Raw genomic sequence first — 13,061 nt, forward strand, 5'->3', positions numbered from 1 at the left:
AGGGCACGTGCCCAGGTTGCGGGCTCCATCCCCAGTTGGGAGCATGCAGGAGGCAGCCGAGCAATGACTCTCATTATTGATGTTTCTATCTCTCTCCCCCTCTCCCTTCCTCTCTCTGCAATCAATAAAGATATATATATATTTTTTAAAAACTACATTTTTTATTTTAAAGTTGAGTGCTTATGAATAAAAGTACTTTGTTAATATTATATAATCTGTAGTAGCAGTAATTCACAGAACATATGATACATACATGTTCATGCCTTTTATGGAGGTATCGTTCTAAGATTTTACTCAGCATTCATTATTAATTTGTAGTAAGTATTACTGAAGTGCCTCCATTTTATAAAAAGCAAACCTAAAGCATAAGCACACCCATCCTCCTGCCTTGCTTGAAAGAACAGCTAGATAGGTGGCTCACCAAGGGACACAGAGATCAAGTCCCTAGATCAATGGATTTATTCCCCAGATCAATGATTTTCAAATGTTAATTCTGTGCCAACCACAGGTGATCTAGACTATCTATATTGGTATTATAAACTTAACAAAACAGTGTAAGTATCTTAAAAAGAAACCCACAAAGGATTGAATGGAGAAAAGTGAAACAGGAGCGAGAGCTGCTGTGACCAGCTATGCTACAGACCTTGGTCAGTGACTAGTTTAGCTGTTTCCACACCTCATACTTCAGCAAGCAAAACAGAACCCTAACCGACCAACATGCTCAGTACTTCTGTTTATGGATGGGCTAACTATTGACTCTCCTTGACTTTAGTATTTATTGAAAATCCTTCTCTAAGACTACCTTGCTAGTTTGGGAGAAACCCATGTTAAGCCCAATTGACAGTTTTTTTTATTTTAAAGATCTAACTATTCTAAACCCAGGGCAAGCAAATGTTTTCTTAAAGGGTCAAACAGTGAATATGTTAGGCTTTACAGGCCACAGGACTCCACCTTGAGAGCTGCCACAGACACACTGTAAACAACTAGGTGTGGCTGTGCTCCAATAAAACTTTATTTACAAAAATAGGCTGGTGGGCAGGAATTGGCCCATGAGCCATAGTTTGCCAACTTCTGGTTTAGAATATCTTTATAATAAAAAATACTTCTTCCATACTTTTTAAAATCAGAAATTCTCATGGAATATTATTATTCATGCAGTCAAAAGGAGCACTGTCAATTATTTTTCATTAAAGTATTATATCCCCCAAAAAGCTGCATCAATTTGGGCTCTACTAATTGGGAATTGGAGATGATATACTTTAGACTATGTTGAGGTTGACTGCTACACCATCTATAAAAAGAGTGTCTTCTCCCTGTGATAGCAGGGCAGAAGGTCACTGATGCCCCACCTACTTAAGAAAATAAACTCACTTAAAGCACTACAGCAACTATCGGTATAAAATGACCTATTTATTAAAATACATCAGACTGAATCTTTACTTAAAATAGTTTACCTTTAATTACTATATGTGTGAAATCAATAGAACATTTATTTAAAACTATCATAAAAATTCCTACTGTTCTCTAATTCAGACTGCCTAGCCTTCTAGTCAGTAAAGTTTTACTGAAACATGAGATATTCATTCATTCATTTATAAATATTTATTGAATGCTTATTAGCAGACAGACGTGTTAGATGTGGAAGATTTAAGAAATCAAGACAGTCCTACCTTTAGGGAATTCTCAGTCTGATAAAGAATCTCCTCAGGAAATAACAATTAATTGTGATGAAACAACAATATTATTGCCAAATTAATCTAACATTAAAATTAATTTTCAAGTTTCAGGAAATGCTACAAGAATCAGATATCTTATTACATCATTACCACATATACCTCTATAATTTTTTATTAAGTAAATAAAATAAAAATATCATTGATTTCCAGATAGATAATAAAACAAAACAAAGTGGTATATGCTACAAGGTTATTTAATAAACATGTAACAGAAGCCCTGATAGCAGAGATTATGTAAGTTCATAATACAGATACCTGGAACAGTTCTGAAGAAATGCTAACAGTGGGCCTGAAGACAGAGCTGGGATTCAGTGAGAGGGAAAGAACTTCTACTTTTCTCCTTACACCCTCCTCTACTGTTTGCTTTTCTTTTAAATAAAAAAAGTATTAATTTTAAGATAAATTTTAAAAAAACAAAGTGATTAACATAAACAAAGACAACAAATAGTCCTCATCAGACATGTAAACAGAGGATTTGGAGAGGAGTATATTTCAATTTATCTTTTCATTCTATAACTAAGAATGCCTTTCTCTACCCTAACCTTATCCCAAACAACTGACTTTACCTGTTTTTTGCAGGTAGAAAGGTTAAGGAGAGAAAGGCACAGAGAAACCCAATGTGTATAGACATGTTTGTGACTAAGGAGGCAAGGACCATAATTTGCACACTTCTTGAGCATCCCCCATACCACTGCCGTAAGCAAGAATCACCAAGGTCTTCCTCTTCCCTTTTTGCTCTACTAGGGACACCCAGAACCACAAAATTTAATTTAAAAGTGATGCTGGCTGCTTGTTAACTATTTTCCTTTCAAACAACAGACATGACAGACTGGACTTTTACACTTTCACAGCTCATCCTAGGAATTTTTAACCTATACAATTATGAAATAAAAATGTACTGACACTAGATGCTTTACAAACCTGTCACTCTAATCTTTTTTCATGACGCTGTTTAATTATGTGGCTATATCATCACAGAAAATTTCATTAAAAAGTTATAAGCATTACTAGTTGTTGGGCAGGACACAACCTATAACATTGGACTTATCATTTATTCTCAAGCTAAAAGGCTATGAAATTTAACAAAAATTCTTAGATTGCACAGATAATTTTTAAATAGTAAAGAGTATACATGTTTTGTGAAGATTTCTCATACTTCAGTAAATCAGAAATAATGATAGGAATAAACAATTTCTCATTTAAAACCCAGTATTTGGAAAAGGAGACAGCATATTGCTAACAGCCTCAAGGAAAACTAAAAAGAGAACAAAACAATACAAACAAATACGGTTTACTGAAAAAAATCTGACAGTGATTGTAAGTATAAGATGCTGGAAGCCAGAAGGGGGCACGTATGGCCAAAGATGGAAACTAATTCAGTCCTGTTTCCCCAGAACTAAGCCAGGCGTCTGGATCTAGGTTGACTGGAGGAGGAGACTGCAGCATCTCCTGTTCTCCGGGGATAGAAGTCCTTTGTGGCTGCATTAGTAGAAATTTACTAATAGTTTCTTGCTGTGATGGTTGATAATGAGGCACCCAAAATACTCCAACTTCTCACTCGAACTGTGGTAACAGGTGGTGATCAGTTCGGTGCAATGCCATCGTGAGGGAGGTCGTCCCTGTCCAGATCCCATGGCTATGTCGGGTTTGCCTGTTCTCCAGAGCTCTTTCCTCTCTCAGTGAGTTGAGCTGATGATGTAATACACTTAGAACCGCAGATGCCTTTACTACCATGGTACAAAATCATCAAAGTGACCTTTTCACAAGACATTGTAGATGTTTTAGTCAATGATGGACCACATATACAATGGTGGTCCCATAGGGTGCAATGGAGCTGAAAAATGCCCATGATGTGCTGGTACAGCACAGCACCTCACTCCGGTGTGTGCTGAGGCTGCATAAGCAAGCCCACTGCACCGCCAGGCATAACAACTTAGCACATACAGCTACGTACAGTACACAGCACTTGATAATGATAATAAATGACTATGCTACTTGTTTATGTATTTACTATGTACTTTTTTATCATTGTTTTAGAATGTGCTCATTCTAAAAAACAGTGATTTCAAATATATTTTTAAATATGCTCTAGAAGCACAGTAATTTCTGGATGCCTGTTTAAATGGGATATAAAGAAAAACTATTGAAATATCCAACTGATTCAAAGTAAAAATATATAGATTCTGCAAGTTTAATCTATGTAAATAACAGTGAATTCCAGAAACAAGTATTAGTTTACTACTTATTCCTTTGCATTCATACAAAAACTTCCTAATATTTAGGTTGAAAATATGCTTGATAAGACCTACAAATGAAAATGGTAAAACTGGAACAATGTTTGGTTTTTCTTGTTGGGGGAAAAAAACACCTAAAAAACTTAATAAGTAATTAAGGCTGGGTTTTCTTCATTTACCACTTCTGACATCCATAAGAGTTAAAATGTGAAATTATCCACAGTCTATACAGTACAAATACAGAATATACATGCAACTTTTTATTACTCACTTTTCCATTACTACACTTACTAACCTCTTCTAGGACTCTCGTGGTTGAAGAGAATACCATTCACAGCGAAGAGATTATATGCCTCACGGAAATTCACCACAATCCAGTAGGCATACAGTTTCGCTGCCCCTGTGGGAATAATTTTTAAAAAGCAAATAAAAGATAGTGATTATTACAAAAGACAGTGTCTTATTATTAAAAAGCAGTGATTTTCACTCATCTTACAAGAATTACAATCTGTAATGTATCAAGATAGAAAAAAAAAAAAAAAAGTCAAAAGCCAAAGACAAAATAAAGGTTCCTTTGCCAGTTAATCAAGTGTACAAGGAAATATTTAAGAACCACTTACTTCTGTAATATCCATGGTTCTTTCTTCACAATCTAACTAATTTCAACTATAGCGTGTGCCATCTATCAAGTCGACCTTCTTAGATTTTATCCCCTTTTTCTTAGTATTAAGGAATTAGAAAGTGAAAAATATGGGATCTTAATATTCTAGCTGCCTAGAAATTTTATCACTGAAGTCTTTTATTTTGTTTTTTGTTTTTGCTTTTTTAAGGGTTTGAACTCAGGGAGACTTTCATTAGGAGATAAAAAAACATGAAACCTTATCACTTCAGCACGTGATTCAGAAAAACGAATCATGTCTGGTCTAATTTTCCTTTCAGAGTGATCTGTTTGAAAGGGTTGAGTGAACATGAATTGGTGAGGTGAGGTGGTAATTTCTCCCTGGAGGCAATGGCATCAAATACTGCAGTTAGCAATGTATAAAGGTATGCTTCTCAACAAGTCTAGTCACTGTAGTCTACCTTAATGTTCACTTCACACCCAAATGACTTCAGCCGTGAGACACGCACAGAATCAAAGCAGACACACACATGCTGACACCCACAGAGCGCGGCGCACGTGCAGGGGGAGTGCAGGCATTCTCACCGTATGGGGACCGAGGGTAAAAGGGAGTAGTCTCCTTCTGGGGTATTTCTTGCACTTTCCCATAAAGTTCACTTGTTGAAGCTTGATAGAACTTGACAGAATTGATAAGGCCACAGGTCTTAACTGCATCCAGAAGCCTTAAAGTGCCAACTCCATCAACATCCGCAGTGTATTCGGCCAGGTCAAACGAAATCTGGAGACAGCAGAAGGCAGTGCCACATTAAGGGAACAGCAGCAGAGATGCGGACAGGGTGATAAAGACTTTTTACAATTTCACATACATAGAAAAGCTACACTTCTGAGAAAATATCTCCTAACAGAATAAAAGTGTGGACATCATCTATTTCTAACACCAAATGGAGCAAAACACCTTAAGAAGCGTCTATGGGTAAAATGAAGAACACTACAGCCACACCTATCACGTCCTAACTCTAGGCTGCAGGCCCCAGGGCAGTGTTTCTCAAAGTGCAGACCCCAGCTCCTCGAGTCACCTGGGTGTTCCTGGAAGATAAAGACTGAACCAGTTGGGGAGGGAGGAGGTGAGGACCTGAGAAACACACATCTGTAACGTGTTCCAGCTGATTTTACACACAGAGAAGTTTGAGAACATGTGCTTTAGAATAGCTGATTAGAGAGAATTGTTTTACTTTCTATTTTAAATGAGATACAACAATGACTTTTTAGTATATTACATATATAAAACAGTATACTTATGAGGCATATTGAATACTGCAAGCTGTTGATGGATATTAAGCTGAATGATTTCTAACCACAGGGTGTTAAGGGATAATTCAGATTTTGCAGTTCTAACATATTCTTTAAAAATAAATATGATGTATGCTTTTTTCTTAAATTATTTATAAGCACAATAAACAAATTTACCTAATATTCAAATCACCTAAAATAATAAGGCTGAAAATCTTTGTCACTGGTCTATTTGCTGGCCAAATACGGCCAGGCACTGTGCAGACCTGCTTCCTGCTGCCTGGTACACGACCTCCGTGCTGACCTGGAAGAAGCCCTCTGGGTGAGAGGTCACTGGCTTTCATTACTGCCAGGTCCTGGTGTCCCCCAAAGCAGAACCTGCAGCCTGTCCATGCACAGGGCACTCAGGGAACAGAAGCAATAGCTAACCAGAGCCCTAGCTCAGACCACTAGACTCATGTCATGCAAGCCTGCCAACAAAGCTCACAGGGCAGCCAGGAGATAAAACCGTAAAAACGTGTTTCACTCACAAACTTTTAATGCCAAGAAAGCACAATTGGGGCTATTTTATTCTTTTTAAAAAATATATATATTGTGATAAAACTTATATCCCATAAAGTTCACACTTTTAAAGTTTACAACTCAGTGGTTTTTAGTATATTCATAGCTCTATACAATCATCACAACCATCTAATCCTGAACATTGCATCATCCCCAAAAGAAACTCTGTACCTATCAGCAATCACTTCTCACCTTCCCATTCCCACCCTGACAACTACTAAACAACTTTCTGTCTCTACCCACTTGCCTATTCTGGACACTTAATATGGACAGAATCATATACTATGTGTCCTTTTGTGACTGGCTTCTTTCATATACCATATCTTCATTTCTCTTGGATATGTACCTAGGAGTAGGGTCATCTGGTAACACTGTGGAAGTGTCAGACTGTTTTTCAATTTCACATTCTCACCAGCAGTCAATGAGGGCTCCAATTGCTCCACACCCTACCTAACACTTGTTGAAGTCTTTCTCTTTGATTATAAACATCCCACTGGGTGTGGTATCTCCTGTTTTATTTTTATTGAGCTAGATTTGACAAATGTATGTATTATGAAATTATCACCACGATAAGTCTAGTTAACAACCATGATCACACATAGTTAGTAAATATTTTTCTTGTGACGAGAACTTTTAACACCTACTCTCTTATAGTAACTTTTAAATGTACAACAGAGTATTATTACCTATAGTCACTATGCTCTACAGTACATCCCCATGACTTATTTATTTTATAACTGGAAGTCTGTATCTATTGACCACTGTTACCTATTTTGCCCACCGCTTACCACCCCCTATCCTGCCTCTGGCAACCACCAAAATGTTCTCTGTATATGAGTCCATTTTCTTCCTTTTTAGATTCCACATGCACGTGAGATCTTAACGTATCTGTCTTTCTCTGTCTGACTTATTTCACTTAGCATAATGTCCTCAAGGTCCATCCATGTTGTCCTAAATGGCAGGGTTTTTCCTTTTTCCATTGATGGGCACTTAGGTTGCCTCCATATCTTGGCTATTATCAATAATGCTGCAATGAACATGGAGGTGCAGATGTTGGAGTGTTTTCATTTCCTTTGGAGAAATCCCCAGAAGTGGAATTGCTGATACATTTGGTAGTTGTGCTTTTAATTTTTTAGAAAACTCCACGATGGTTTTCTTAGTGGCTATACCAGTTTACATTCTCACAAGCAGTGCAAGTAGTTTATCAGGACTACCCCATCCATTCTCCTTCTACTTTCTCTTTACATACAGTACTCTTAACCTCAAAATACAGACTGGAAAAAAGAATACACATTGAAAAAGTTCTGAGATCTACTATAACCAAACATGAAAGAAGAAAACAAAAATACCCTTCCGCCTTCATACTGGCGTGTAAGCTTCATAGGGGCAGGAGTCTTACCTATTTCTGCTCATCATTAAATTCCCTAGAATGACATACTGGTAAAAATGCACCTGGAATTTAAAAATGAAAAGTCAGCCTGGCCGGTATGGCTCAGTGGGTTGAGTGTCGACCTATGATCCAGGAGATGGCAGATTCAATTCCTAGTCAAGGCACATGACCAGGTTGCAGGCACAATCCCCAGTAGGGGGGTGTGCAGGAGGTAGCCGATCAATGATTCTCTCTCTCATTGATGTTTCTATACCTCTCTCTCTCCCTCTCCTTTCCTCTCTCTGGAATCAATAAAAACATATTTAAAATATATAAAAATGAAATGTCATTTGAAGAAAAGTTCTACTTATTTTTATTTATATATTTAACTCTCCTACAACTGTTAATAGAACTATTATCTTCTAAAGCAAAAATAAATTGAAAAAAGGATTTTAATAAAACTTTGAATAAAAAAAATTCAAATACAGAAAAAAATTTCATAAAAAACTGATGAATATTTCTAACTTCTTTCAGGATTTTCAGTTGAAACAAAAACGAATAATACATGGATGAGTTTAAAGAAAGGCAAAACCATGTCAGAAGAAATGGAGTGGCAAGACAGCACAGCAGTTAGGAACTGCGACGCTAGGTAAGACTTCAGGGAAACCTATCCACATAATCACCATAAGTCTATGCTCCCACTATAGGGGCTGAAGAAGATGGAACTGAGAGCTTTCATGCAAGTGTCCAAGAAGCAACTGGTGATATACAAAAACAAGACATGTTGATAATTACAGGTGATTAGAACACAAAAGTAAAATAATGTCGAAATGAGGCAAGTGATTGGCTCGTGGATTTTTGCGAAGCCAGGAACTAGGCAGTCACATAACATGTAATTCACACAACTGAACAGATGACTGCACACGTCAACATCACCACAAAGCAGAACATCACCACCGCAATACAGAAATCAAACAAACTACGTAACTGGAAGCAGGAGGTGGAGAAGCTGTACTCTCTGCCAGAGCAAGACCAGGAGCTGATGTGATGCTGACCACCAACTGTTCCCATCAAACCTAGAGGAAAGCTGAAGAGCATGAGAGGAAACACAGTGTTCAAATGTAATGGAAATGCGCTCCTCATGATTTGAAGTCCAGGTGAAAAACTAATTTGTACTGTAAACTTAATTGATTGAGAACCAAAAGAACTGTAAGCTAAAACTAGAAGTATTACTAGGGAAGAAGGTGAAAAACAATGCCAGTAGTAAAAAGAAAAGAAAAATCGAGATGGATGACAACAGACATCAAATGGCCACCACCAATAGATCAACAAACAACAAGGGTTGGCAAGGGTGTGGGGAAAAGGGAACCCTGGTGCACTGTTGGTGGGAGTGCAGACTGGTGCAGCCACTATGGAAAGCAGTATGGAGTTTCCTCAAAAAATTAAAAAATGGAACTGCCTATGACTCAGTGATTCAACTTCTGGGAATATATCCAAAGAAACCCGAAACACTAATTTGAAAGAATATATGCTCCCCTATGTTCATGGCAGCATTATCCCAAGTGCCCATCAGTAGACAAGTGGATAAAAAAGCTGTGGTACATTTACATAGTGGAATACTACTTGGCCATAAAAAGGAAATTTTACCTTCTGCAACAGCATCGATGGACCTGGAGAGTATTATGCTGCGTGAAATAAGTCAGTTGGACAAAGATCATAATGCCATATGGTCTCACTTGTATGTGGAATTTAATGAACAAAATAAAGTGATGAACAAAATAAACTGACCAAAAAAAAAAAAAGAGAGTGAGGCATGGAAAGGCATGGATACATGGAACAGACTGACAGCGGTCAGAGAGGAGAGAGGTTGGGGGACTGGATGGAAGAAGATGAAGGGATTAAGCAAAAAACCATTTATACACAACACAGACACAGAAAACAATGTGCTGATAGCCAGAGGGAAAGGAGGTGGGCGTTGGTGGAAGTAGGCAAAGGGGGCAGCAAAGGGGGAAGATATGGGGACAGAAAGAGACTTTGCTTGGGGCAATGGGTGTACGATGCACCGTGCAGATGACATTTTGTTGAGTTGTACACTTGAAACCTGTATGGTGTTGTGAACCAATGTCACCCCAATAAATTCAATATTCAAAAAAAGAAAAAACACACTGCTGTAAAAAAAAAAAAAAAAAAAAGAAACATAAAAAGATATCACCCAGAAGCATTGGTTCTTTTCCAGTTCACTTCTGATAGAACTGTAGTTACTCCTGGGATTCTTATCTCATTCTTTAAATGATTATTTTTTATACTTTCTTAAAACATCGAAAGTCTTTCCAGCCATCCACCCAAAGCACAATATGCTGTTATGCTAATTACTGTCATGACTAAACACCATTGCAGTTTTAAAAAAAGATGGATCACAGTAGAAAACATGAAAAATTGTTAAAGACAGGTAAGAGGCAAAAGTTAAATGTGACAGAACACTGAAGACAGGTTTTTTCTTTTCTTTGCAATTCCCTAATGACATGATGCTGAGCATCTTTTCATGTACTTACTTATCATTTGTAAATCTTCGTTGGCGGTGTCTGTTTAAATCTTTGGCCTATTTTTTAATTGGGTTGTTAATTTTCTTTTTTTATTTTAAATAATTTTTTATTTTTCAATTATAGTTGACGTACAATTTATTAGTTTCAAGTGTACAATCCAGTGATTAGACATTTATATAACTTACAAAATGATCACCCCAATAAATTTACTACCCAACTGACAGCATACATAGTTATTACAATATTATTGACTATATTCTCTACGCTGTACTTTACATCCCATGAGTATTGTGTAACTACCAATTTGTTTTTCTTAATCCCTTCACCTTTTCCACCCATCCTCCGATGTCCCTCCCATTTGGGAACTGTCAAAATGTTCTCTGTATCTACAAGTCTATTTCTATTCTGCTATTTTGTTTTATAGATTCCACTTACAAGTGAAATCATATGGTTGTCTTTGACATTTCACACAGCACAATATCCTATAGGTCCATCCGTGTTGTTGCAAGAATTATTTTTTTAAAATGGCTGAGTCATATTCCATTGCATATATGCACTTCTTTTCCTATTCACCTATTGATAGACACCTGGGTTACTTCCATATCTTGGCTATTGGAAATAATGCTACATTGAACATATGAGTGCATATATCATTTTGAATTAGTGTTTTTGGGTTTCTTTGGATAAATACCCAAAAATGGAACTGCTGGGCGCTTCTTTGTCTATTATAGCTCTTGTTTTAAAGTTTATTTTGTCTGGTATCAGTATTGTTCCCCCGGCTTTTTAATTTTTTTCCATTTACACAAAATATCTTTTTCCATCCCTTTACTTTCCATCTGTGTGTGTCTTCTGATCTGCAGTGAGTCTCTTTTAGACAGCATATGTAAGGATCTTGTTTTGTTATCCCTTCAGCCACAGTATGTCTTTTGATTGGAACATTTAATCCATTTGCATTTAGACTAATTGTTGATAGATATGTACTTATTGCCATTTTATTTTTCATACTTTTTTATCCACCCACCCTCCTCCTCCTTCTTAAAAAAGACACTAACATTTCTTGTAATACTGGCTTGGTGGTGACGAACTCCTTTAGCTTTTTCCTGTCTGGGAAGTTCTTTACCTGACTTCTATTCTAAATGACAGCCTTGCTGGGTAGACTAATCTTGGTTGCAGGTCCTTGTTTTTCACCACTTTGAATATTTTGTGCCAATCCCTTTTGGCCTGAAAAGTTTCCATTGAGAAATCAGCTGAGAGTCTCATGGGCCCTCCCTTGTAGGTAACTACCTGCTTCTCTCTTGCTGCTTTTAAGATTCTCTCTTTGTCTCTAACCTTTGGCATTTTAATTATGATGTGTCTTGGTGTGGGCCTCTTTGGGTTCATCTTGTTTGGGACTCTCTGTGCTTCCTGGACTTGTATGTCACCAGGTTAGGCAAGTTTTTCATCATTATTTTTTCAAATAAGTTTTCAATTTCTTGCTCTCTCTTCTCCTTCTGGTAGCCCCATGATGTGAATATTAGTATGCTTGAAGTTGTCCCAGAGGCTCCTTGAACTACCCTCATTTTTGTGGATACTTTTTTCATTTTGCTTCTCTGATTAGGTGTTTTCTGCTTCCTTCTCTTCCAAATCACTGATTTGATCCTCTGATTCATGTACTCTACTGTTGATTTCCTGTAATGTATTCTTCATTTCAGTTATCAGATTTTTCATTTATAAGGGGTCTTTTTATGTATTCTATCTCCATTTTTATGTTTCCTATATCTTTGCTGAAGTTCTGACCAAGTTTATCTACTCTTCCCCTAAGTTCATTGAGCATTCTATTAAACAGTGTTTTGAATTCTGCATCTTGTAGATTGTTTATCTCCATTTTGTTTAGTTTTTTTTCTGGATATCTGTTCAGTCCTTTCATTTGGAACATGTTTTGTCTTCTCATTTTAGCTGCCTCCCTGTATTTTTCTCTATGTATTAGGTAGAGCTGATACATCTCACTGTCTTGGTAGAATGTTCTTATATAGCAGGTGTCCTATAGGGCTCAGTGGTGCAGCATCCGCAGTCACCAGAGCTGGGTGCTTCAGGTGGATACCTCCCCTGCCCCATGTGGGCTGTGTGCATACTCCTGTTGTAACTGAGTCTTAGATGCTGTTGGCACATCAATGTGAGGTATTTACCCCCAGGCCAATTGGCTTCAAGGACTGGCAGTGACCACAGTGAAAGATCTGCTGTGCAGGAGCAGGAATAGCTTCAGTGAGGCTCTGATGCCTGATGAGTCTGCCCCTTGAGTTTGTTGTTCATAGAGGTGGGTGGGTTGCCCATTGGGTACACTGGCTTTGGGGCCTTCTTGTAGAGGCATAACAAGGTTAGCTGCCAACTGTGCCCTGCCTGAGGCAACATGGCATAAGCTACAAAGTGATCTTCAGATGGCTGCTACTTGTGCTGGGCTTGGAGGTTCCCTGGGAGAGGCCAATCTATGAACCAATGCCAGCTGCTACTGGTGCTAGTCCTGGGGCCAGTTAGCAAGAGGTCTAGGGCACACCGAGACCAGATGCTGCTTGTTTGAGGTTTGTGAACCTTTAAGAGGTTTCAGGAATGTCTTCAGCATGAGCCAAGACAGGCCCATTTATAAGAAAATGCCACTGGAAAAGGCTTGGGGGCCTGCCCAGAACCCTAAGAACAGTTTTTCAACAACTATCACGTAGGGATAAAAAAAGCTAT

At 37.8% G+C, this 13,061-nt stretch overlaps 1 protein-coding gene across 1 annotated transcript in view; it reads right to left on the reverse strand.

Annotated features, from left to right (window-relative positions):
* GMDS (GDP-mannose 4,6-dehydratase) overlaps window positions 1-13,061 on the reverse strand; it is a 570,121-nt gene that overhangs the window by 315,566 nt on the left and 241,494 nt on the right. Inside the window, exons 5-6 of the mRNA XM_087820697.1 lie at window positions 5,175-5,367; window positions 4,266-4,370 (exon numbers count right to left, since the gene is read on the reverse strand). Of these exons, the coding sequence (XP_087676823.1) occupies window positions 4,266-4,370; window positions 5,175-5,367 (298 nt within the window). The remainder of the gene's footprint in view (window positions 1-4,265; window positions 4,371-5,174; window positions 5,368-13,061) is intronic.

This window comes from Miniopterus natalensis, chromosome 9, assembly GCF_054644295.1.
Source record: "Miniopterus natalensis isolate mMinNat1 chromosome 9, mMinNat1.hap1, whole genome shotgun sequence".
Lineage (NCBI taxonomy): Eukaryota > Metazoa > Chordata > Mammalia > Chiroptera > Miniopteridae > Miniopterus > Miniopterus natalensis.